The sequence below is a fragment of the Perissodus microlepis genome, chromosome 15, assembly GCF_051167445.1.
Source record: "Perissodus microlepis isolate ML-2025 ecotype Zambia chromosome 15, ASM5116744v1, whole genome shotgun sequence".
In the NCBI taxonomy this organism is placed as follows: Eukaryota; Metazoa; Chordata; class Actinopteri; order Cichliformes; family Cichlidae; genus Perissodus; species Perissodus microlepis.
The window spans coordinates 1,259,845-1,287,841 of NC_140475.1; the positions used below are offsets into that span (position 1 = coordinate 1,259,845).

Below are 27,997 nucleotides of genomic sequence, written 5' to 3' on the forward strand. Positions count from 1 at the left end.
CGCGCGTGGGAGGGAGTTGGACTTGTTAAGGGTAATCGGCCGTCGAGTTCGATTATTTTGTTACCACGAAAATCAGTCTTTAAAAGTGGTAGACAAATTACACGAAACGATAAAAACACCGAGCCTGGACTAACATTTAGCTCACTGGGTTAAATCTGCGAAGTTTAGGTGAGGAGAAGTTTAGCGCCGCTGGGGCTACGGGCGGGTTTTTTTTCTTTTTGGCTAGGCTAACGGTGGCAGGTCTTCTGGGAGCTAACGTCGACGGTACTTCCAGAACACTCGGCAGGATTTTCAGGTGTAAAAACGGTAAGTTATGTACTAAATCCTGCATGGTTCGCTACTGTAATTCTGTGTGCTTTTAAACTGAGGGACAATCATCATAATGAGCCCTCGCCTATTAACTTAGTACCTGATATGATGCTAGCTTTCGCGTAATTGAAGTAACGTGTGATAATAGGTAATTAGTTAGCATTGAAATAAGTTCTTAACATGAAAGGTTTGAAATAATGTTGTTTTCTGACACTAGACTGGACTGTCAGAAAAGACAATAACTAAACGATAGGGTTGTGCTAATAGTGCTAATTTTCAAGATGCTGTCAAACATTTCTGTGATAACCTGTGTGCTGTTTTTCGCCTCGTTTAAAATATTTAAAATAATTGAAAAGTATATTTAAAATTTGGAAGTTAAATCTTGTCGTGGAAAAAAAGAAAGAAGAAAAAGTTCCTGCTATTTAGACGGTTGAGGCTTTACTTGACCCCACTGTTAGACACATTTACTTACCATCACTGCAACCCAGTAATTTAATGTATGCCTGTGAAGTTCTCTGCAGAGCGGGTCTTTGCGGGCCACACAAACGAATGTAATTACAGTAGCTACCAAGATAAATGTGCTTATAATACGACCGCAGTTTTTTTTCTACTGCATCATGGAGAGTTTGTACAGGTATTACTAACGGTTTTCTTTGATATTGGAGCTCATACGTTCCTTGGTGGTTGGTAAGGAGCAGTCGTGTCCAAATTAATGGGCTGCATCCTGAGGCCGCATTTGTAGACCGATTACGTCACAGCGACGCGCCGAAGGCTGTCCAAATTCGTAGACTTCTCCGAATGCAGCCGGCAAATGCGTCCTCCTTTTCCCCGAATTTGAAGGATGGGTCGGGTGTGTCCTTCGTGGCCCACCTTATCCCAGAATTCATAGCGCGGCCCAGCCAAACTCCAGTTTCTGGCAATGGCGGCAGCTACTAAGTTTTAAAATTACTCTTATTAATCTTTCTGGGTCACAAAATAAACTTTTAACATATTTTCAGGCGAGAATGTGGGTGTGTAAACTTCAAATATCTGCTCGGTTTATCAAGATATCGCATATTTGCAAAAGTGCTTTGACGTTTTCGGAGATGTCTGTTACCCACCAGCTCGATAGCTAGCCGAGAGCTTGAGGGTCACTAGAGCCGCTGAGAACGGCACAACTCCCGGCACATCATTTTCAGATCACCGCGGACTTTCGCTACTCAGGTTAAACATAATATATAAGTCACTTAGGATTACTCTGGATTACTTAATATATTATCATGCTTTTTACAACTGCATGAATGTACTGTTGCTGTGTGATTTATTACTATTACTGAAGGTCCGCGGCTCCGAACCGTAGTAAAGGGACCTCTGGCTGATACATCGGTTCCGTGTCGGGCTCGAAGCCGAAAAATAGAGACAGAGGGAGGCGTTGAAAGGCTGCTCCAATGGAACTTGTTGTTTCGGAGGAAAACACGAACACAGTGTACAGTCCAGTCTTAATAGCTTACTTACAACTGGGCTCGTCAGGCACTCTTCTTGGTTGTAGTGGTTATTATTGTTTCTGCTCAGTGACAGCTCATACTTTTCCACTCACATTTTTCTCCCTCCTCGCGCTCACAGACACATAACGGGTATGGCAGTCCATTCTCCCTGCAGCACGGACTACACTGCCATAAGGCTACATTCTTTAGGCCTATTAGCTTAGCACAACAACAACAACAACAAAAAAGCGCTCTCTCACCCAGGAAACACACAGTCGCAGAGAGAGCGTGTCACCGTGGCAACCGTAACGCTGCTGCCTGGAACAGAACATAGCTGTCAAACAAAACCCAAACAGGCCTGACCCGCCACAATATGAAACAGGAAAATACCGCCGTGTAATCCATTTATTTCAACAAAGTAACTGTATTCTAAATACCGCCTTTTTAAACGGTAACTGTAACGGAATACAGTTACTCATATTTTGTATTTTAAATACGTAACGTTGTATTCCGTTACTCCCCAACACTGGTTATATTTTAGATAGCAAGGAGCAGACAGCCGAGTTTATTAAACTCCACCGAGACAGCGGTGACGCTACTCAGAAGGCTAGACCGTCCAATTTCACAGCTGTTTACTTCCGGCCTACCTGACCTTCTGAGGACCTGGCCCACGTAGACCGCGAAGGCCGGGTCCTCGGGAGGATGCAGCCCATGAATTTGGACACGACTACTGTATTTTTACATAAACGCTACTCAAATGGGGCTTGAAACTCTACACATAAAGCTTAATTTACATCATTAAGCCTTGCTCTCAAAAACTGACATAGATGTGAGTGTCAAGTGCTTAAAGTCTTATGTTTTGCGCCATCTTCCGTCAGTATGGAATGTGACCTCATGTGGTTGGTTGAGGCTAATAGAATTACATTAGTTTATGTTAGCTAACTAGTAGGGCTGCACGATTAATCGTTAGAAAATCATACTTATGTGCGATCTCATTTCCAAATGACAACGATTTAAAAAAAAAAAAAAAAAAAAAAAAAAAAAAAAAAAGACGACGACGATTGTACCGCATTTTGATCCGGGACGTAATCTGCATGAAAACAAGCGCTCACTCTTCCTGCTCAACAAATGACAAGGGCGGAGCCTTATTCCACGTGATACAGAAGCTGGCTGCTAAAATTAGCAGGGAAAAAACAACGGAGAGCACGTCAGGGATGACGAGAAAGTGACAGGAGAAAATCCGTCCCAGTCAACCACCCAAACATCAATAACGGGAACCTTATACAGCGCTTCCCTATACACGTCGAACTCCCGCAGGCACAAAGAAACTACAGAGGCTATCACTTATCACCTGACCGAAGATATGGCTCCCATCAACACTGTGCAAAACGAGGGATTTAGGAAAATGATCAACACCCTAGACAAACGCTACACAGTGCCGTCCCGCAACTATTTTTCTATTGTTGCACTACCTGCTCTATACGCGCAGTGTCGAGCAACGGTGGAGACGGAATTTCAAGCAGTACAACATTTTGCGGCAACGACAAAACGTGAGACATTTGTTGTTTTTATGTTTATTTATTGTTTTTATGTTCAGTCTCAACTGTTACGAAGTTGATGTGCAGTTAATAAGTGCAATAAATATTTATATTGGAAAAGAAAATCGTGAGAGAATCGTGATCTCAATCCTAAGCCAAAAAATCGTGATTCTCATTTTATGCAAAATCGTGCAGCCCTACTAACTAGTGACTGAATCTCTAAGGAAAACAATGACACTAAAACTAAAAGTCAGTTTAAGTGTTCACTTTTGTGCTGTCACTGGCTGCAAAATGGTGTTAAGAAACTGAGAATATGCTTTAGCTGTTTGACTAGTAGAGGTGGGAATCACCATACATCCCACGATACGATATTATCACAATACTTAACGCACGATACGATATTATTGCAATTTTTAAAAATATTTTGCGATATTCAGATTCTGTACATAAAGGTAAACTTTATCAATATTCATTTTATCTAATATCAAAGTCTCACACTCAGTCTTTCTCTCATTTCAGTCAGTTTTATTGTTGACAAACTGAATGGTTTGTATTACAGTCTAGTCCAACTTAACTGAATGCAACCATCTGGTACAATTATAGCTATTCTGAACTATGCAATTTATGAAAACTATGCAGCCCCTTCAGCAACTGAAGAATTTGAAAGTAAATTAAAACAAAATATAATTTTACATTAAATAAAAAAGTTTTAAACTTAATTAAAATAAAACATGTCTTAAATTAAAATAAGTAAACTGTCATGTTTATTGCTGCCAAAAAAAAGTTAAACACATTTGGACAGTGAAGGAATGTCAGGATTCTTGCTCAGAAAAAGGATCAACATGCTCTGAAGTCAGAGCACAAAAACCTTTTTTTGTAACAAAATATCGATTTCTGCTGTCCTTGTATCGATACATTATTAGCAAACAAAATATCACGAATACTACACAGTATCGATTTTTTTCCCCCACCCCTATTGACTAGCTGCACTCAAACTGGAAAATCCATCTGTTATCTAATGTTAGAGTTTGTAAGCACTTTATAAATAATTATAATAGGGCTGTGCGATATGACCAAAATCTCATATCCCGATATAAGACATCTATCGTCCTGATAACGATATAAATCACAAAAATTTAACATTTTCTGTAAATTATGTGAATCTCGGGGAGCTCGACTTGCGTGAAGTGTTTCCAGCTGGGCGTCGTGTACCTGGAGTCGAGTGTTTTAACCGATGTATGAAACTATACATTTTTAGACATAAGTTTTAATGGCCGCCGTTTTCTTGGTAAGTATTTATTACACGGCGTGCTGCGGGGAAAAGCCTGTTCTAACGTTTGAGTCTAAGGTTTATTTTTTAGCACCTGACGGCTCTTTTTTTTGCTTCTCATCCGTAAATACTCTCTTTCATGTGATTCAGTTTATTTTGAAAAGTCTCACAGGATCTTGAGCTTTATTGTGAAAGGTTTATGTGGAAAATAAACAAGCGGACACGCGATGGTTTTACCATCGTTGTTCATAACAACAACGCATAAAAACAGGCGCTTGTCCGTCCGTAGTGTGGTTATATTAAATATAAGAGAAAGAGAAAAGTTTAAGAAATTAATATAGCCACTACAATGACCATCAAAACGAAAAAATATTGCCGTAAACAGTTTATTTTGCGACACCACGAAACAAACGATAGCGTAAAATGAAACGATAGATGTTTTTATATCGTCATCCGATATATATCATTATATCGAACAGCCCTAAATTATAACGTGGAGGAGAGCCTTTTTAAATCACCAGACCGACAAGTTGGAGTCCAACACTCCAGCTTTTCCTCATCAGTCGGGTGTACAGAGTTGTGCAATCAGTTGGCAAAGCAGAAGTTTGCAAGGTGCGATCAGCACTGTTTTATGTAATAAAATATTTCATGTTTTCCCAAACAAAACCTAAAAGGTTACAGCATCAAAGGTTACCACATACGTATCACACCAAAAACATAACTGTTTATTGCAGAATCGAGAAATAAAATTAATAGGGTTAGCTAGGTGAGTAGAGCTGAAAGCCAAACTTTAATGTTAGAAAGCTTGCATTTTTACAGTTATCCCACCTAAACACACAATCTGTTACAGAGTTTTAGTCTAAAATATCTTTAAGTACCACATCTTTACTGATTCTTTTCTCAGCAATATAGCATATAGTTATATACACTCATTATGTATACCTGTTCAACTGCTTTTTAAGTCAGCTATCTAATCAGGCAGTCACATGGTAGTAATTCTGTGATTTTTAGGCATGTAGATACAATCAAGACAGCCTGCTGAAGTTCAAGTCAAGCACCAGAATAAGGAATTAATGTGACCTAAGCGTCTCAGAACATTTCATAGTTGTTGGTGCCAGATGGGCTGGTTTGGGTAATTGGGTAATAAAGCTGAATTGTTGGGATTTTCCCACATAGTCATCTTTACAGTTTACAGAGGATGATCCAAAAAAGAGAGAAAATAAAGTGACTGGGAGTTCTTTGGATGAAAATGCCTTGTTGATGTCAGAGCTGATAGGAAGGGAACAGTAACTTAACCACTCGTTACAACCAAGGTATGCAAAAGAGCAATTTTAACTGCACAACATGTTGGAGCAGATGGGTTGCAGCAACAGAACACCACACTGGGCTTTGCTCCTGTCGGCTCACAACAGGAAACTGAGAATACACTTTACATGGTGATTGGACAGAACAAAATTGGAAAAACTTGGACAGGTCTGGTGAGTCTTGAGGTTTACGTGTGTGTGTGTGTGTGTGTGTGTATAGATAGATGGATAGATATAAAATATATTTACAGCGTTATTCAGTTGATAGGGTCAGAATTTGGTGTAAACAACATGAAAGCATGGATCCTCCTGTCTTTTATCACCTCTTAAGGCTGCTGCTGCTATGTGATTGCTAGCGCGACAAAGCTATGTTAGCATGACATAAGCAGTAAAGCTGGGGGACGAACGCTAACGACCGTTCGTGGACTTTTTTCCACTCGATAAAAGTTAATGTGAGGGTTCCTAATGGTTAGGGACAAATGCAATCGCATGGCAGGATGCTGTAAACGGACCAAACGTCAGTTAGAACCACCGAGATAATCCATCCACAATACGAGGTTAGTCACTAATATACTGCAGTTTTTAAATGATTAGCGGTAATAAAAACCAAGAGAAGCCGACAGTGATCACTGACTGTTTTTAGGGGCTTTTTGAGATTAAATAGAACAAGATACAAAGCATTAAAACATGTTAAAAACACAACAGCCTTATTTAATGCAGACTACTTTGGGCCCGGAAGCAGAATTTGTCACGTCATCACTTAAAGACCGGATTATCACAACAGGAGGAAGTGATGTTACTGCAGTGCAAGCAGCACAGTGTCACTGAAATTAAATGCATTCACGTGGTCCCAATTTGCTGCAAAGTCCATTTTGAACTGCATTTAGTCAGGCTAGCTGTAGTTTTTTTTTGTTTTGTTTTGTTTGTTTTTTAAGGCTGTGTGCACACACACACGCAGGTATTTTTGAAAACAGAGATTTTTCGTAAAAAAAAAAAAAAAAAAAAAATCCCGTCCACACGTGCAGGTTTGAAAAAATTTCTCCGTCCACGTGTAAACGCTAAAAGCAAAATGTTGGCCAATCAGCGCCAAATCACAACAGCAGTCGCGTCAAGGCACTTTATAGTGTACAGTAGATCGTACAATAATAGATACAGAAAAAACAACAACAATCATATGACCCCCTATGAGCAAGCACTTTGGCGACAGTGGGAAGGAAAAACTCCCTTTTAACAGGAAGAAACCTCCGACAGAACCAGGCTCAACCAGGCTCACCACAGCATTTGACTGTGACTGTGAACACCTGCTGTTCACCTGTAGTATTGAAATCAGTTAAATATCACATGTAATTTTCATCTAAATAAATTGCAGGACTTGGTGGGAAAATAAATACATTTTATTATATACTATATATACATTAACAAGATTAATGCTATATATATATATATATATATATATATATATATATATATATATATATATATATATATATATATATATATATATAATCTTCTTTCCAGAGCTTTAAACACTGTTCCTCTGTAGTAGAGACTTCTCCAGTTTGTTCGTTACAGAACAGTTAAATGATATCAAAATCATCCATCCATCCATCCATTTTCTTCTGCTTATCCGGGCCGGGTCGCGGGAGCAGCAGTCCAAGCAGAGAAGCCCAGACCTCCCTCTCCCCAGCCACCTCCTCCAGCTTGTCCGGGGGAACACCCAGGCGTTCCCAGGCCACCCAAGAGATATAATCTCTCCAGCGTGTCCTGGGTCTGCCCCAGGGCCTCCTCCCGGTGGTACATGCCCGGAACACCTCACCCAGGAGGTGCCCAGGAGGAATCCTTGTCAGATGCCCAAACCACCTCAACTGGCTTCTTTCGATGTGAAGGAGCAGCGGCTCTACTCTGAGCCCCTTCCGAATGGCCAAACTTCTCACCCTATCCCTAAGCCCATTTCCGTCGCTTGTATCTGGATTCTCGTTCTTTCGGTCACTACCCACAGCTCGTGACCATAGGGTTGGGGAGAGACGTAGATCGACTGGTAAAATGAGAGCTTTGCTGTTACACTCAGCTCTCTCTTCACCACAACAGACTGGTACAGCACCAAACCGTCTGTCGATCTCCCACTCCCTTCTTTCGACACTTGCTAACAATACCCTGAGATACTTAAACTCCTCCACTTGGGACAGGAACTCGTCCCTGACCCGGAGTGGGCACTCCACTCTTTTCCGGCTGAGGACCATGGTCTGATTAGGAGAGGTGCTCATTCTCATTCCCACCGCTTCACACTCTGCTGCGAACCATTCCAAGGCGAGCTGGAGGCCCTCACCTGATGAAGCCAACAGAACGACATCATCTGCAAAAAGCAGAGATGAGATTTGACTGACTTATTTTATTTTTGTAGTTGCCAGTAGTTTTCTTGCTTATTTTTAAATATGGTCCAGTTTATTTCTAGAGTCAGTGAACTCCAATTTTAAAGATTAAAAAAAAAAAAGTTTAGTTATTAATAGTAGTTATTTAATGTGCATGCGTGTCATTCTTTCTGTCTGTAAAGACAACGGCGTGAAAAGATGAGAATCAAATCTGGTGTCAATCGGGTGTCAAGTGGTGTCTTGTTAAAAATCAATTAAAATTTTTATTACATCCAAGATGATTGACATAAAGCCTCATAAGCTTTAGGAAATCATATTTAGGAAATAACACTGCTGTATGGGGATTGTGAATATCACATTATTGTTTGGATCCAGTTCTTATTTTTCCATTACGTACTCTTACAAAATGTTTGCATAATCAAACATCTGTCATGCTACCCATATCTTATTATTATTACTGTTATTAATTTACTTTTTAACTGCGCTATATAGTTTAAAAATAAAGAAAACCAAATGATGTATATCTGTTCAGTTTTTTTTAGATTGGGTGTTATTGTCATTACTTACATTATTGTCTGTGTTTTTATTCTGGTTAACATTTTTTTCACAACTTGTTTGAGTTTTCAGTTTAGTTCAAGTTAACTTGAACCACGTTGCTGCCAACGGATTATTGCGGACATTAATTACATAATTTGATTATCAGGATGGGTGATGTATGCAACTGGTTGATTACGTATTTAAACACTGCTGCTCTTGCTAGTTGCTAACAGTAATACTAGCCAGTTAAACTTTCTTTTAATTAATGTACAAATGCAGTTACTGATGAAATAAGATGTTACTTTTTCTTGTGCTGAACTAGCTGAGCCTGAACACCCTTCTTTCTTTTTATGACAGAAATATATAAACAAACAAGGTGAAAAGTAAGCAGCATGTCTGTGTTAACCAGTAAGTACAGCAGGGCTCGCAAAATTTTCCAGTCGGGCTACCAAAATCTATCTCTGCCCTGCCCGTCGGGCTATCATAGGAAGGAAAAATATATGTCAATGCTTTTGCATTCTTTCGGAAATGTAGCTGGGTAATTATGTCATTGGCATCGGTGAGCCACTGTCAATATGTGACATATTGAAATCGCGTTTTAATTTGCGCTTGTTTTTTGCTTTCACTTTGCAATCATGCAAACTGTGTATAGAGAGCGACAGCACTGATTGGTGAGTGACTATCATTTGCGCACCAATTCCTCTGACATCGTCTTATCAATCGTTAGCTTACTATGCAAACATGACAAGTGAAATCTCCTGCAGCAAGCTCAAACATGTGAGAGGTTGATCGCGCAGAGAGTCGCTGAGCGTTATGTGAGTGCCTGTGTAAAAGCAGCAGGATATATATTTTAGTTCTGCTGAGCCAAATAAGACAGGTCAGGGTGAAGAAGTGTCAGCCAAAGAAAAGCTTACCACAAAACGGAAAAGTTATGACAAATCAGACTATAAGGCAAAAAGAAAGTGCAGCTTTATGGTTTCATGGACAAAAGAATTTCTGTGGCTGCAACATGACAAGCTAAATAACCAGGGCTGCACATAAGTGGTCCGCAGGTGCGCATTCGCTGTCAAAATAAAAAACGTGCACAAGATAAGAAGTTGCAACGCGTGTTTGCGTACATAAGATTTTCAGGAGGAGGACAGACATTTGTTTAGAACTCTTAAAGATATCGAAGAAGCTCCTTTAAGCAATTACTGTGATGTTCCTCCACCTCCAAAGAAATGTCAGAAGGAGTCCGAACCACAAAAGAAGTGCGTATTCTCGGAAAAGTGGTTGCAGGAGGTGAGCTGGCTTCAAACAAATGATGAACGCACAGAGATTTGGTGCAGAATGTGCCGTGAAAATCCCACTCTAGCGGACAAAAACAGTGCCTTTTATATGGACGCAAACGCGCGTTGCAACTTCTTATCTGGTGCGCGTCTTTTATTTTGACAGCGAATGCGCACATGCGGACCACTTATGTGCACCCGTGTAAATAACATAATGTTCTGCCGGGTGTGTTGTTGGTTTTCCCTCGATTTCTGAGTCGACAAGCGCCTTTGTTACTGGGACCAGTAATTTTAAGAAAGGCCCCCATTAGAACCCATGAGAAATGCAAGAAATGCATTATTGCTCAGTCTGCAATAGCTTTCCCAGAACAAACACCAATTGCAAATAGAACAGCGTACTATGTTGCGAAGAGTGAACTACCACTGGCAAAATTTAGCAGTCTTTGCAAACTTCAAAAAGCAAACGGCCTCGATCTTGGTGGACTTCAGTGGAAATTTCAGATTCAGGATCTGACACAGACTGATTCATGTCCTACACAGTTCTTACAAGTTCATAGAAATTTCTGTTCAATTAGAACCAAGTGTTTGAGTTGATGATTGTAATTTTTATACAATGTTGTAATTTGTGTTTCAACAATTTTTTGATTAATGTTTTGTTTCCATTACAATATTATACTTTAATGTATAATATTGTAACGGAAACAAAACATCAATCAAAAAATTGCTCTCTTTTTTATTCGGGCTACTTACATTTATTTTGGGCTACCAAAAACTGAAGAGTCCCTGCCCGAAGGGCTACCAGGGATTTTGAAATTTTGCGAGCCCTGTACAGGCAGCTGTGTCTGTGACCATTGAGGACTTTGCTGTTGACAAAGTGATATACTTAAGGACACTGAAAAAATGGCAACTGGGATTGGCATCTTGATTGCGGTGGAATAATACAGAACTTTCTAGACATTGTGGCGTCACTGTCTGACCCCTGCATACTGAGATTCTGCTCTACTACAGCGGTCCCTAACCCCCAGGCCGCGAGAGTTGAGGGTCGGGTGTGAAACGTATGGTTTTCAGGGTTTTTATCATTAACTGTCTTTTCCCGTGTTGTAGTTGTGTCTTATTTTAAAAGAAATATTTAAGTGTTACTATAGTGACCAGAGAGCATTAAGGGGCAGAGAGGAGGATGTTACTCTTAATGTTGTTGGCGCCTTTTAGGAGGATACTGCTAATAAAGTTACACAATTACACAGTGAATTCGCGTTTGTTATTATATTTACAAAATACCAGAGTTTTTGTCTTGGTCGTATAATTTTATTTTGTTTTATTTATCCGCTACACCTTAAAGGCCTGTCCGTGAAAATATTATCGGACATTAAACCGTCCATGGGGCAAAAAAGGTTGGGAACTGCTGCTCTACTACATAAATTAGGGGTAGGTGATATAACCACGCCGTGGACACACGTTTGTGAATGCAGTAACTCAAGAATGGGGCAATGTAGGATTCTGAAACTCATACCATGTATGTATCTGCTAAAAATCTTGGAGAAGTTCAAATCTCAGTGGCAAATCTCAAGGTCAGAGGTCAAGTTTTCTAAGAATCTTGTGAATGTGATAACTCAAATGAGGCAACATCAAATTTATACCACTGGTTGTTACATTTAGTGTGTGTGTGTGTTCTTGTGTTTTCCAGATAAGATCCAGATCCTCATGCAGCGGTGTTGAGAGGTGACAAATCATGGGTAGCTAGATTTGATGAAACTGCCAAAATGTCGTCAATCTTAGGACTCCCTACACAAGGATCAGATGTAACTGTTCTCATATCCAGGGTCCATGTGCATCCCTACTGTGTACTTGTGGAATTCTGGGGAAAATTTAGCCTGGAGAGGACTGCAGAGTATGAACGTCTAGCCAAAGACATCCAGTCCCCTGGGGACTCTTTGCAAGAACTGGAAGGAAAACCTGGTGACCAGTGCTTGGTTCAGATTGAGAGTATTTGGTATAGGGCTCGCATAGTCTCAAGTAATGGCTCGAAATACACAGTGTTCCTCATTGACAAAGGAACAACATGCCGTGCCAACACAAGTAGGCTTGCATGGGGTAAAAAGGAGCATTTCCAACTGCCTCCTGAAGTGGAGTTTTGTGTGCTAGCTAATGTGCTACCACTGTCACTTGAGAACAAATGGTCCCCAATGGCGCTTGAATTTCTGAAATCTCTAACTGGGGAGTGTGTTTCAGCACATGTGCAGCAAGTACTAGTCCTGAACAGAACATTCCTCTTGCACATACCTTGCATATCCAAACAAATGTATGAGATGGGATTTGCTAAGAAACTATCCCCAAACATCTTTCAGGACTTTGTCCTAAAGTCAGTGCAGCCCCATAGTGGAGCTGAGGTTTTTCCAGAGATCAAACGGCTGTCCGTGGGACCTGTTGAACAACTGCGCAAGCAAGAGGTGTTCATGTACCCAGAGCTACAGGGAGGAACTGTAGAGACAGTCGTTTTAACAGAAGTGACAAACCCACAGAGGATTTTTTGCCAGTTAAAGGTCTTCTCTCAAGAACTGAAGAAACTGTCAGATCAACTTACACAGAGCTGCGAAGGGAGAATGCCCAATTGTGTTATAGGCCCAGATATGATTGGGTCTCCATGTTCTGCAAGAGGAAGTGATGGCAAATGGTACCGCTCTATTCTACAGCAGGTATTTCCAACCAGTAACATGGTGGAAGTATTGAATGTTGACAGTGGAACCAAAGAGTTTGTTAAAGTGGAGAATGTAAGGTCACTGGCTGCAGAGTTCTTTAGGATGCCAGTTGTCACCTACATCTGCTCTCTCCATGGAGTCATTGACAAAGGGGTAGGATGGACAACCACCCAAATTGACTACCTCAAGTCTCTCCTGCTGTACAAGACGATGATTGCCAAATTTGAGTACCAAAGCATCTCAGAGGGTGTTCACTATGTCACTCTTTATGGAGATGACAATACAAACATGAACATCTTGTTTGGTTCCAAAGAGGGCTGTTTGCTGGACTGTGAAAAAACACTGGAAGATTATGCTATCCGCAACACAGCACACAAGCAACCGCATCCAGCCCAGCAAGAAAGAACGATGCTAACTCCTGGAGAAGTTGTGGAAGAAAAAGAAGGGAAAGCAGTTGCAGAGAGGGTGCCTGCTGAAGTTCTCCTGCTAAACTCCTCACATGTGGCAGTTGTTCAGCATGTAACAAACCCATCAGAGTTTTACATCCAAACGCAAAACTATACAAAGCAGTTGAATGAATTAATGGATACTATCTACCATCTCTACAAAGATTCTCTGAATAAAGGATCTGTTAGAATTCCAACTGTTGGACTCTACTGTGCAGTCAAAGCAGCAGATGGTGATTTCTACAGAGCAACTGTGACTGAAGTTGGTGAGACACAGGTCGAGGTATTCTTTGTTGATTATGGAAATACAGAAGTGGTCGATAGGAGAAACCTCAGGATACTAAATGCTGAGTTCAAAAAGCTGCCACGATTGGCACTAAAATGTACTCTGGCTGGTGTCAGACCTAAAGATGGGAGATGGAGTCAGAGTGCCTCTGCCTTTTTCAGAAAAGCAGTAACCGATAAAGAACTAAAAGTACATGTACTGGCCAAATATGATAGTGGCTATGTTGTCCATCTGACAGATCCCAAAGCAGAGGGAGAACAACAAGTCAGTACACTGTTGTGTAGTTCTGGTCTTGCTGAAAAGGCTGACAAACCAGGGCAGTGCAAAGACACAATGCACCCTGCTATTACGCCTCCCACACAATATCCAGTTGCCAGCCCACTATGTGGGAATAAGAACACTGGATTGGCTCTCCAAGTCCAAAACATAGTTGGCCTTAGCCAGAAAGAAGGAAGAATGGCTACCTTTAAGGAACACATGTTTCCTATCGGAAGTGTCCTTGATGTCAATGTGTCCTTCATTGAGAGCCCAAGCGACTTTTGGTGCCAGCTAGTTTATAATGCAGGACTCTTGAAATTGCTCATGGATGACATACAGGCACGCTATGCAGGCAGTGAGTTTCAGCCAAATGTCGAAACGGCTTGTGTTGCTCGTCACCCTGGTAACGGATTGTGGTACAGGGCCCTTGCGATTCATCAACATGAAACCGCTCATGTGGATGTGTTGTTTGTTGACTATGGCCAGACAGAGACAGTCTCCTTCCAAGACCTGAGGAGAATCGGCCCAGAATTTCTTACTCTGCATGGTCAGGCTTTTCGATGCAGTCTGTTGAATCCCAATGACCCTACATCTGCTGTGACTGAGTGGAGCGAAGAGGCAGTAGAAAGGTTTAAAAACTTTGTGGACTCGGCTGCTTCCAACTTTGTGATTCTGAAATGCACCATATATGCTGTCATGTACAGTGAGCAGAAGATTGTTTTCAACATTGTGGATCTAGAAACTCCATTTGAGAGTATTTGCACTAGTATGGTAAATGTCATGAAAGGTACACCTCCCAAAAAAGCTATGGGACCATCTTTTCGTCTGGATACATACTACTACTCAACACACAGTGTCAAAACTGGGATGGAGGAAGAGGTCACAGTGACATGTGTGAACAATGTCAATCAGTTCTACTGCCAGCTTGAAAAGAATGCTGATGTGATTAATGACCTCAAGATGAAAGTGAGCAGTTTTTGTCGTCAGCTTGAGAATGCGAAGCTTCCAGCAGTCTTTGGAACTCTGTGCTTTGCAAGGTATACTGATGGGCAGTGGTACAGAGGGCAGATCAAGGCCACAAAGCCAGCACTCCTGGTTCACTTTGTGGATTACGGGGACACTATTGAAGTAGATAAATCTGACTTGCTCCCAGTTCCCAGAGAGGCAAACGACATCATGTCTGTGCCTGTGCAAGCAGTGGTGTGTGGTCTTTCTGATGTCCCTGCTAATGTTTCCAGTGAGGTGAACAGCTGGTTTGAGACAACTGCAACAGAATGCAAATTCCGAGCGCTAGTAGTGGCCAGAGAACCTGATGGGAAAGTGCTAGTTGAGCTCTATCTTGGAAACACTCAGATCAATTCAAAGCTCAAGAAAAAGTTTCAGATTGAGATGCACACAGAAAGCCAGGTTGTTTGCCATGGTCGGAGAGCTTTTGAGGCTTCACCGAGTTATTCGCAAAAGAAGACAAAACGGACCACAAAAATGGAAGATGACACACAATTCCTGAAGAAAAACAGTTTCTCTGCTTCAAAACCTCCTTTTACTTTAAGGGATGACAGGAAATCTAATGAAATGAACCTTTGGAACAAAACAACAAAGTCAGTTCATGAAAATGGTCAAAGGATCAAGAGTCCACGACTAGAGTTGTACACACCTCCACAGCAAAGGCAGTCATCTGCTGGTGGCAATGTCAGATCTTCAGATCTTCCAACAGATACCAAGAAACTCAAGTCAACAGTAAATGGCACAGAATCCCAAAAGGAAAGTAATGCTGAAAAGCTTCCTAAACTTTCAGACTTGCCCTCAAATTCTATCACACCTGGTATGGTAGCAGATGTCTACGTGTCACATTGCAACAGCCCATTAAGTTTCTATGTGCAGTGTGTAAGGGATGAGGATCATATATATTCCCTGGTAGAAAAGCTCAATGACCCCAATTCAACTCCAGAAACCAACAGGCTCAAAGAATTGCTACCAGATGACCTTGTTCAAGCACAGTTCGCAGATGATTCCTCATGGTACCGAGCAGTTGTAAGAGAACTCCATGGTGATGCAATGGCTCTCATTGAGTTTGTTGATTTTGGTAATACAGCCATGACTCCACTTTCCAAGATGGGCAGACTCCACGAGAAATTCTTGCAGCTGCCAATGTACAGCACACACTGTATGCTGAGTGATGCTGCTGGTCTTGGGGAAGAGGTTGTAGTTGATCCAGATGTGGTGTCGGCTTTCAAAGAAAAGATTTCTAGCAGTGGAGAAAAAGTGTTCAAGTGCCAGTTTGTCAGGAAAATTGGGTCTGTGTGGGAAGTTAACCTTGAAGACAATGGTGTGAAAGTTACGTATAAAGTGCCTACTGTAGATCCTGAAATCACTTCAGAGAAACTTGAGCAAGTAAAGGAAAGGAAGGAGCCATCCCAGGTATCTGATATCAGAGAAGTGCCAGAGAGATCAGTGCTGAGCCACTGCTCCCCACATAACTTTCTGGAAGACCTTTTTGAGGGGCAGAAATTGGAAGCCTATGTCACAGTCATAAATGATGATCAGACTTTCTGGTGTCAGTCTGCTAGTTCAGAAGAACATGATGAGATCTTATTAGGTCTCTCAGAAGTTGAGAATTCAGCAGGTCAGAACCATATTGATCCAGATGCTCTTGTTCCTGGAAGTCTATGTATTGCTCGCTTTTTAGACGATGAGTTTTGGTATCGTGCAGAGGTCATTGACAAAAATGAGGGTGAGCTCTCTGTTTTCTTTTTGGACTATGGAAACAAGACTACAGTCAGCATAACAGATGTGAGAGAAATGCCACCTTGCTTGTTGAAGATTCCACCACAGGCATTTTTGTGCGAGCTTGAAGGCTTTGATGTTTTGTGTGGATATTGGGAAAGTGGAGCAAAGGTTGAATTGTCTGCACTCATAGATGTCAAACTGTTGCAGTTGACTGTCACAAAACTAGCAAGAGCTACAGGAACAATCTTTGTGCAGGTGGAATGCGAAGGTCAGGTGATAAACGAGTTGATGAAAACCTGGTGGAAGAGCTTCATAACCGAAAATAAAGCCAAAGCAGATGAACTGCCTGATTCAGATGAAGCATCAGTGCAGACTGACTCATCTGTAAATGAGTCTGTGGTACCTGACGATCAAGTAGAGAATCCCAAAACCCAAGAAGCAGACAAATCTCATATCCACTTTGAGAAAGACAACAGTGACGAGCTCAGCACTGATCAGTTTGAGCCTTGCACAGAAGATGAGGTACAAAAATTAAGTACTCCAAAGTCCTCTAAAGATTCAGTTCATCTTGAGTTTTTTGGGATCCAAGAAGAAAGTGTTTCCACAGAGAAGATCGAAGTCCAAGCCTCTGCAATATTGATCAAGGACAGATTTCCTGGTGATAGTGGTATAGATGAAAGTATATTGTCGCCACTTGATAACCAAGATGACAAAGACCAAAATGTTTTGACTATGAACTTTAACATGGAGGACACTAACAAAGAACCTGAAGAGGAGCAAGCCTTGGTAATGGACCCTCTTGGGCCCAACGTCTCAAGTTCTCCAGTGGATGAGAACCTTTTAGAGACAACAGATGACCTAGAGAGAACTGCAAAAACTGACAAGGAATCTCTACTTGAAGAGATGAACGCAGTTTCCTACAGCTTTGACATCATGAATGTTTCTGGTAAGAAAGAGCTTAATTTCTCTTTTTAAAAATGTTTTTCTCCTTGTTAGCACACAATATGGTTGAGTTCAAATCTGCTCAAATCATAATGAATGCCATGTCATTCTGGAAAAATACCTGTGTAATAATATTACATTTGCTTGCTGGAGTCTGATGGACTCAGAGTTGAGTCTCACATGTTGTCAGTTATTATGCAAGTTAATGATTTCATATGTGTTGCATTTTCCTTTTTCTATTTCCAGATCTAGCCAAAAACCAAGATGGAATAACAGCTTCTGTAGGAAGTGGTACTTCCCTGAACCGTAGGACAACTGTGAAATTGGTAGATTTAAACTTCATTATGTCAAAATAAACTGATGATCTTTTTAAAAGCCTTAAAAGTAGGACTGTGCAATATGATGAAATATATTGGATGATAAAATGAAAACATCTATAATTTCATATTATACACTATCGTTTGTTTCATGGTGTCGCAAAATAAACCGTTTACGGCAATATTTTTTCATCGTTTGGATGGCCACCATGCAGGCACAGAGAATACCAGCATGGCCGTTGATGATGAGGCAGAACCAGTTAGCTCCAAACAGAAGGACCAGTCAAAACAAATCGAGGGACCTTATTTCTAAACGAGGGGCTACCTCTGTAGCATGGACATGGTTTGGTTAGGAAAAGTCTGACGCGGACCAGAAAACTGTACGATGCAAATTATGCTGCAAACCGGTCCCCACTTCAGACTCAAACATGACAAACCTCTTCTACCACCTAAGCACGAATCACGTGAAAGAGTACGGAGAGAGTTTATGGACGAGAACCAAAAAGAACCGCCAGGTGCTCAAAATACACCTCAAACGTTAGAACAGGCTTTTCCCCGCACCACGCCATGTAATAAATACTCACAAAGAAAATGGCGTCCGTTACAACTTGTAACTAAAAATATAGTTTCATGCATAAAAAAAAAAAACTTCACACAAGTCGAGTTGCCCAAGATTCACGGAATTTACAGAAAATGCACTATATTGTGATATATGTCATTATCGGGATGAGAAATGTCATATCAGGATATGAGATTTTGGTCATATCGCACAGCCCTACTTTAAAGCGTCATTCTGTAATTTAAAATTGTTGATCACATACGTACATATTGGTATCTTCCATTTTCTCAAGGTTCCGCGGAACGCTGTTAGTCTCATGGAAAGTACTGATCTAGGAACTGAAGTCTCAAAACAGGTACAAGAAATGACAGCACAAGACATTTGATTGGATTCAACTATTAGAACATTGACAAGGACATCATTTTGTTTACTTTGTTCTTTTTTTCAGATTCCGACTGAATTAGTGCTGCCCTCCCTTGTGCCTCCTGAGGAGCAGTTGTGCAGTGAGTGCTTCTTATTTTGTCATCCAACTCTTGATACGGTGGTTTTTCATTTTGAAAGGCTTAAACTGAAAGGGAATGAAAAAAGAACGGGGTTACTTTCTGTACTTTCTGTAGTTTGGCCAGCTGACGGCCACAGTTACAGCGTTGATTTAGTTTAAGTCATAGTCTTTTGAAACATTAAGTTTTAGACATAATTTAAGGATCTAAATGCTTTTAGTTTTAGTCTAGTTTTAGTTGACTACATTTCATAAGACTATAGAAGACTAAATCTGAAATTGATTCAGTTTAGTATAAGGTGTGAAAGTTTGTCATGGTTTTACTGATGAGAGAAAACACAACTGATGATGTTTCAAAGAACACAAGTACTCACAAGTACTCGTATTGAGAAATGTCTCAGGCTGATGATATGGGGTATAAATGGGTGCAATTGTCCACAAAGGTGCTCCCAAAGAACCGGAAAGTGAGGCCGGAGATGGGATGAGTCAGCAAGAGGTTCCATGTGCTACCACACAAGCTGAGGTATGCTGGGGACGAGGATATACCGTAATATTGGTATAGATGTTAAGCAGTTCTGCTTTTGTCATGATTAGTAAATATCAGATTGATTATTTACTGTTGTGACTAAGGGTAAAATGCTCTTACTACACTGATATAGTCCCATCTGGAACTCTCAGGTGAGTAAAGATTAATCTGCTCTATTTCAGAGTGACTCTGTGAGCGATGAGGAGTCCTTGGTTCATCTCAACATTCCAAATTCAGGTTTGATAAGATTTTGCCAGATTTGATATTTACATGTTAAGTTCAAATGCAAGGCTGCAAGCATGAACCTCGCATGAAAATAACAGTACACCATGTTGCCAAAAGTATTCACTCACCCATCCAAATCAGTGAATTTCAGTGTTCCAATCACTTCCATGGTCACATGCAAATAGAATTAAGTATCTAGGCAGGCAGACTGCTACTGCAAATATTTGTAAAGGAATGGGTCGCTCTCAGGAGCTCAGTGAATTCCAGTGTGTTACTGTGTTAGCATGCCACCTGTGGAACAAGTTCAGTTGTGAAATGTCCTCGCTACTAAGTATTAATACGAAGTAGAAGTGATTGGAAATGACAGCAGCTCAGCTACTGCAGCTCAGTGGAAGGTCACGTAAAATCACATAGCAGGGCCAGCAGATGCTGAGGTGCAGAGGTCCTTGGATGCAGTGGTGTAAAGCATGCTGCCACTAGACTCTAGAACATAAACACACTTCTAAACCTTGTGGTGGAAGAGATGGAAGAGCTGTTTTAGCTGCAAGCAAAGGGTAGCCGGACATTATATTAAATCCTTTGGATTAAGATTGGAATGCAACTTAAATTCATATGTTGGTGAAGGCAGATGAGTGAATACTTTTTGGCAATATAGTATAGATATGCCAATGATGTTTTTATTTTTTTTAAGCAAGTAAGCTATCATTCCCCATTTAAAACTCTTTCTGGCTTGTCTGTGTTTGGATCTCGCAGACACTGAGGAAGCTGCCAGTGAGCCCCTCACGTACACGGTGTCCTCGCTGCAGAAGGTAACTAGATAGTGGAGTGTGTCTGTATGTGCGCTGTCTTCTGACTGCCAACAACTGCCTTTTAAGTGGTGATGCATTGTCCCACCAGGGACATGCTCATGTATTTAAAAAATAAAATAAAAAATTATATTGTGGTGACAGTGCACAGAATACATTGACCAACAAGGCAAAAAAACAAACAAAATCTGCAATCAGTTCATGGGATGCATGGCTGAGGATATATTGCTCAGTAAATATTGAAAAACACATTGAAGTGATGTCTTCAGATCGGCTTTTTAAAATGTATTTATTTTTTTGGCCATGTGCAGTTTTTATATTGATTGTGTAGTCTCTAATTTGAAGTGTAAAACATAATTTCAACATTGTTCTGAATTTCTATTTTAAAAATATGTTAAAAAGCACAGATTTTGATTGGGATTTGCTACGGAAAACAAGCAGAGGTTACAAAATATACTCGCATGCAGAAATGGATTTGAAGCTACAGAATTGTAAAATTAGACTAAAAATATTTTAATCACCAAGATTATTTTTTGTTATTTATTTATTTTTTTTTAGGGTGATGAGATTGAAGAAGTGACCTGTTGTGCTGAAGCGGCTTGCGTAACAGATGTCTGCACAGGTATCAGACTTCAGATCAGGGAGTGTACAGTTCACTGCTTCTGAGTAATATTCAGTTTCTCTGTGAAGTCCTCTTTTTAGCTATGCACGCAGTTTTGTTTTTTTTTTTGCTTTTTTTACTGCAGAGCAAAAAAAGGCGAGTGGTGATGGTGAAGACTGTCTGAGCTGTGTGACAGCAGAGGAAACGGTAATTTGTTTCTGTTGGTTTTCAGAGTAACTAAACAACAATGTCTTGCAGCTGTATAGCTCATACGTGATTAGGCTTTTCACCGGTAAATTTATGTGACACATACTGACCCTGTAGAACACTTTATTTCTCTTGTCTCTGTATTTCCTGACAGTAAAGTAGCTTCTTCTTTTATAGGTCCAGAATGGATCACTTGGTGAGTCATTTTTAATACTGAGTTACACAACACATGACACTGCAAACTTCTTATTACATTATTAATATAAACAAATATGAGGATAAATTTTAACCATTTTTAAGGCGTTGTACCAATATAATTATTTATTCTTGGAGCAGACAGCCAAAATTTCTTTTAGCCAGCATGAAGAAAAATACAATAAAATGATGAGTTAAAGACAAAGACTGGAACACATCGGCTGTGGTAGGAGGTGTTTTTGTCCTTGTTGAGCTCTCATTTAAATGTAATCTGCTGTGCAGCAGGTTATGTCTGCACAAGTTATTGATTAGTGGCTTGATGAGAGAATGCCCACACTTTGTTCTCTTTGTTGCCAAAACTGTTTATTATAGAATGAAATTAAACATGAGGTGAAGATGTGGCGTTGATATGAAGTGTTATTACTTTAACAGACACTCCTTCAGGGAACACAGTGGAAGGTGGTGATGTTGCCCTAGAGAATCGAGGACCGTGGACTACTACTCCTAGCGGGGTATGAACGTCAGAGGGGTATAGTACAAACCAAGTTTAACACAGCCAGGCTTTGGTCGCATTAGCTGGTTCGACAAAACCAAAAACCCAGGTTGGTGATAACGGGTGTGGTTATCAGCTTTCTTTGTTAAGCCAGGCAGAGCCAGAGTGCTGCCTCCTCCAGTAAGAGACGTTCTCAGATGATGATGAGGAAATGGTGATCAAGGTGTTTAAGTTCAACACTGTTTCAAATAAGTGAAAAGATTAAATGTTGCAGAAAACCATGAATCTGGTGATTTGGTGCACAGAGCGGTAACAAACATTTTAATTCCAGTTCATTATTTTATGTCCAAGTGCGAGCTCAGTGCTGATGTTTATATGGAAGGTGACGACAGCTCCGAAACGTTAAACTGGATTTATTTACACTATAAAAATTACCGTCTCGGCCTAAGAAGGGACACATGGAAGTATTAAGTTTGTTAGCAGATTTATTTTTTAAACTTCATTTAGGGGGGGACCCCTTAATGAGATTATCCTGGTGAACAAAGAGCAGAACTATCACAATTTGCATAAATTTAGTTGCACACACATCAAAATCGTAGACCAGTTTAGTAGAGGCAATATAAATGAAAATGAAACAGAAACCAATACAATTTTAAACTTTGGTGTCAATTAAAAAAAAAAAAAAAAAAAACAAACAGTAAAAGTGCTTGTCTGCTATCAGGAATAAGGTAATAATATTCAGGCAAAACGTGCAGCTTGAAACAACTGCATCCAGATCATTTAAAATTGCCCTAAATTCATTAAATGAGACCAGGTCCTTAAGGCTTAACGACTTGCACATATAAAATGTACTTGGCCAGGAAAGAAACTTCTTATCACTTGAAACGAAACTAAAAGAATCAGTGAAAATGTAGCAGATGTTAAACTGAACACGAGCTGATTATGTTTGTTGTAGCGGGCTTTAAAGTGATGAGTGTGATCTTTTTGTTTCAGGACGACTCGATAACCGAAGATGAGACGTTGTGTCTTCGTGAGGATACACTTTCTGGTGTGTCATCTTGGCTTTTTAAATATCAGATCTGATTACATAACACGCATAGGGCTACATTTCCTGTATATTTTCTGTTGCAGCTTTACAATCTGATGCTGAGCCACAGACCTCCACAGCTATTAAATCTTCAGATTTGGTAATGCATATTTTTCCAATTTGAGGTTTAAATGTAACATTGTATCTCTGCAGAGACTATACACACTGTTTGTATTCCTGTGCAGAATAGCCTTGTTGAAGAGGTGACCTGTCTTGTTGGAGAGATCTGTTTGACAGACGTCTGTAGAGGTACTGTTTAAATTAAAGAGCTCATTTACAGCTTTGTATTTTAATTCTGGGCTACTACAGTAGCTTGGTGTGATTCACAGTTCAGCTAAAGGTTGTGTAACCTGCACTGAGCCAAGCCACTGTAGCTACTACAGCTGCTCATTTCAAGCAGAAGGTTTCATCAGCAGGTGGGTGGACCCTCTGTACCCACAGCAAGGGCTGTGTGTCTGAGGTGACCACAGCATGGATACCCCCTCTCAATAACATTGTGTGGAGCCAAGAAGAGAAAGTACAGTCTGACACAGAGCATTGAGAGGAGTCTGAAGCTTTAGCTGTACATACACTGACCTCATTCATTTAAACTAGGACCATGCTTGTTGTAAGCCTTCATTTCCAGTGTGTATGCATAAACATAAACGTGCATCAAGAAACACGCTTCATTATATACTCATGTATTCTTGTTTTTCAGATCTAAAAGAGGAAGCTGAAATGTTGACGGAGGAGTGTGAGCTGCAGGAGCGTCCACCTTCCCAACAAAATGAGGTAAGAAAGGTAAAAATGAGTGAATTCAGTTTAAAGTCTAAATCTAAATATGGAGACTTGATCTTTTATGTTTTAGGACTGTCCCTAAAAGACATCTGTCATAAATATCACATGGTTGATGATTCACTGACCTTAGGCTATGCGGGGCGATTGTGGCTCAAGAGTTGGGAGTTCACCTTGTAATCGGAAGGTTGCCGGTTCGAGCCCCGGCACGGACAGTCTCGGTCGTTGTGTCCTTGGGCAAGACACTTCACCCGTTGCCTACTGGTGGTGGTCAGAGGGCCCGGTGGCGCCAGTGTCCGGCAGCCTCGCCTCTGTCAGTGCGCCCCAGGGTGGCTGTGGCTACAATGTAGCTGCCATCACCAGTGTGTGAATGTAAAGCACTACAGGGGACTAGTAAAGCGCTATACAAATACAGGCCATTTACCATTTTTAGGCTATGGATGTTCCTGGAAAGTTGTTCTTTTGCAGTTTATGATATTTTTAACATAGCAGTGTAATATCTTAAACACAAAATGTATTTTTTGGCACTGAAAAGTACTAATATGGCCAGCTAACAGGGGGAGCAACATTCAAGCATCTAACTTGTCGTGTATTTCTACACTCCTGCAGTCATGTGGAAGAGTTTTCACAGGACTCTACACATTTCTAAGAACACTATTACTGCTTCCTTATTAATTAAGTAGCAGCCAGGTGCTAATGTTCAAATGCATTTCATTAACTGATTATCTTCAGGTGTGAGCACCTCTGTAAAAGCAGGAGTTTTGGCACTTCTCTGTATTTAAAAATATTCTAAAGCCAAATGTGAGGCCGTCCATCCACCAGCTGAAGCTTGGTTTAATCAGATCATGCAACAGGACAATGATCCCTACGCACAGCAGCAGATCTGCAAAAGAAATAGAACAGCCAGAGTCCAGACTCAGCCCAGTTACAATGCTGTGCTGAGGAAAAAACCTCAGTGAACTGAAGCAAAGACGAGTGGATCCTTCTCCGATACTGAGACTGACACATACAGAAAATTATTTGCTGCTCATGATAACTGTTGTTCTACAAGATGGCCAACCATGAGGTGTGCTTCATTTTTCTGCACGAGTGCTGTGAATGTTTTTTTTTTCCACATGACTGCAAGTGCTTACATTTTCTGTTGGGTATTTGACAGTATGTTCAGTGCACACTGCTTATGCACGTGCTCTTCATTGTACCACCGACGTATCTAGAAGGCACTCATGTCAGCCTAAAGAATACCAAACACACATTACTGTTTTTTCATTTAACCTTTTAACATTTCCAGAGTTTTGATGATGGTGTGCTGACAGATGAACTGCCTTCTCCTTAGGACAGTTTTGGTAAGTTTTGTTCTCCAGAATAATCCGGTCAGGTGAAAGAACAGCATTCATACAATGTAACCATTGGAGTAGGAAGTAGTAATAGAAATGAAGAGCCTGTCATTGGGTGCTTCTTATTCTGCAAACATGTCTAATCACTTTCTTGTGCCTCAACTTCTTTGATGCTCATATTAAAATATAATAAATAACCACGAGTGTGGAGTTGAGTGATGTTTCAGAAAGCAGGTGTAACAAACTCTGAGTCTAACTGAACTCTGATGGTGCAGTCAACTCAGTGCAGCTCGATACCAGAATTTCCAACAGACAAAAAACCAGGAGCGCTAAAATATCAATATATGATCGATGAATAGAAAAGAGATTTTATTCAGCCTCGTCAGTCAACTTTTACACTTGGCTTTTGTGTGTGTTGGTAGATGAGGTGTTCAGCAGTAACCCGACGGGAGTGTACATGACAGCAACCTTATGTGGCCCAAACTGGAGGGTGTTTTTTCTTTTCCTTTAAAGAATGATTGTTCTGTGATATCAGACATTAATCTCGGTGATCTGCAGCGGCAAAGTTGTTGAGATTCAAACCTTCAAGTAAGGCAGCATTTAAAACTGCAGCAGAACTCAGCCAGAGCAGCTTGTTGAACCAGTGGTCAGCAGCAGTTACTTGAAGCAATCATTTTGTCTGTGACACACTGTGGCAGAAATGCTGGATCAGTCTTCTTCACAACAAAGCTTCAGTTCATTGAGGTTTGCAGCTGTGTTGAGGTCTGGCCATTGCAACACTGTGATTCTTTTCTTTTTCTGCCGTTCTGTTGGAGGTTTGCTGCTGTGCTTGAATTCTAGTCGAGCTTAAGTTTGGTTGACTCAGTGAGTACAAAGTGTCCAGGTCACGTGGCTGCAAAACAAACCCAGGTCTTCAGCCTTCCACCACTGTGACAGTTTGTATGGGGTGTTTGTGATGTAACAGCCCTAAGTCAGATGTAACTTTGCAAACCTAAGTTGTGCTGCCAGAGGCTTTCCCCCGGCAGCCGTTCCAAATAATTCCTACTTATTCAGTGTTTCTGTAGTTTTACTGTCATGAACTCCAACTTTACTGAGGCTGAGATGTAGCTCAAACCTTTGCTCTTATAGAGATGTGACGGTGGATTTAGGGTTTCTCAGGTTTGTAAGAGTCCTGTGACGACTTTGTTTTTCACACAGCGGTAGATTCTAGATTTTGTTTCTGTGATAGTGAGTCTGCAGTGTTGAGCGATTGCTCTCAGTCCCTGCATTGACGACAGATTGATTATGAAAGCAGCCATGTTAAAAGAAACCTTGAGTCTTTTAAAAGGTATCAAATCTTTATCAACTGTATGAATGAAGAATTAAAACTGTCAGCTGCTTCAGGCACAGAAACTCGGGGCGTCTTGAAGAAAACCTGTCACGGTGCAGGTTAGCACCACACGCTGCTGCTCTTGTAACTGACTCAGAGCTGAAGTTGGCGTTTTGTCACAGTTTCTTCATCTGAGTTTCCACTAAACCTGCTTTCTGGAACATGAGCAGATACAGATACCTGTCTGTTTGTTCTGAATGAGTTATGATGTTGATGTATGACGTTACCATTGAAAGTAGGAGGAGACAAAAAGCCGTATTTGCTGACTGTTGCTTTGTTGCTGTTAACTTCCTTTTAGGAATCCAGCTGTCAAAGCTGTTCTGCTGAGCAGCAGCCGGCAGAGTGACTGCCTCTTCTTTTCTTTTTGGACGTTAAATAGAAGATTACTGTAACTGCTTATTGTTTTGTGTTGTTTCAGATAGGTTCAGTTCATTTTCTCTGTGTTCATTTTAAGTGCCCAATGCAAGTGTTGTCATTGTTTTGGCTTCTTTGTGTGTTATCGTCCTATCGCTCATACCCTTTGATCTGCTTATTTCATTGTTCCTCTAAAAACAAACAGCCATGAAGCTAAAAGTCTTTATATGGTAATAGTTGATAAAACATGAGGAGTTTGTTTTGATAAACTGCCAAACAATTCTTTAGATGTTTGAGTCTTGAGTTTATTTGCTCTGGTTTCAGTGGCTGTTGTGAAATGCATGGAAAAAAAATTTGTATTTGGTGTTAATCCACGAGTTGAAGCAAGTTTGTGTTGGCACAATAAATATTAACATTCAGTGCACGAGTCATGGTTTTGCTTCCCCGTTTAATTAGTTCCATTTTGGTGTTTCTGTAACATTTTATTAAAAAGGAACACGTCTTGGAAATGTTTCATGTCCCTGTAAAACATTTAGATCATCGTCCTCGTGGTGTTGGAAACAGTTGCTTTAACATTATGAACATACCCAGTGTTTAAAAACCACTTTTACAAGCTGCAGATGGATATCTTTACTTTTTATAGAGAGGTCTAGATATAGAATTGGACACTGATTAATATCAGTAAGGCGATGTGCAACGAGATGACTGTGGCTTCATATAAACAAACATAACACAGCTCTGTTGTCACACATTAGTGGACACCCAGCTGTGCAGGGATATCAAACTAATTTTACATGGTAGCCAAATACAGCGGGTGGGACGGGTGAAACGACATGATACACCTGTAAAGTTACAGAAAAGGTTTCATTGCTCACACTGTCCTGTAATTATACATTTAGAATGTAAAGTTTCCATGAATTCACAGAAAATGTCTTTATGCTTCGGTGTGGTACGGATGGCAGTGATCAACAGGAAAAGCTGTAAGACACATGAAAAGACAGAAGTTCAAACTCTATGCAGTCCTTCGTATTTCTAAAGCTCTCCAGTGGGTTGAATTGGAGTCTCTGCTAGGGCAGTTTTGGCCCTCGGGCCTTATGTTTGACACCCTGTTGCTTGTCAGTTTTCTCCTTTCTCCCATTCACAGAACGCCCGGAGCAAGCTTCATAACCGAGACAGGTTTAATTCACTGCCTGTTACTTATGGTTTGTTTCTGTCGTCTTGTTGCCTTAGTATTTTAA

At 40.6% G+C, this 27,997-nt stretch overlaps 1 protein-coding gene across 1 annotated transcript; it reads left to right on the forward strand.

Annotated features, from left to right (window-relative positions):
- On the forward strand, positions 1 to 27,994 carry tdrd6a (tudor domain containing 6a). The gene is made up of 18 exons (XM_084954345.1): positions 1 to 306; positions 11,743 to 17,417; positions 17,660 to 17,739; positions 18,582 to 18,644; positions 18,738 to 18,792; positions 19,232 to 19,311; positions 19,497 to 19,551; positions 20,293 to 20,348; positions 20,904 to 20,967; positions 21,092 to 21,153; positions 21,331 to 21,349; positions 21,781 to 21,860; positions 22,835 to 22,889; positions 22,973 to 23,028; positions 23,114 to 23,177; positions 23,626 to 23,699; positions 24,991 to 25,045; positions 26,704 to 27,994. Exons 2-17 carry the CDS (start codon positions 11,819 to 11,821, stop codon positions 25,033 to 25,035), a joined length of 6,507 nt encoding a protein of 2,168 aa, XP_084810471.1. The 5' UTR covers positions 1 to 306; positions 11,743 to 11,818; the 3' UTR covers positions 25,036 to 25,045; positions 26,704 to 27,994.
- Positions 27,995 to 27,997: the final 3 nt, after the last annotated feature.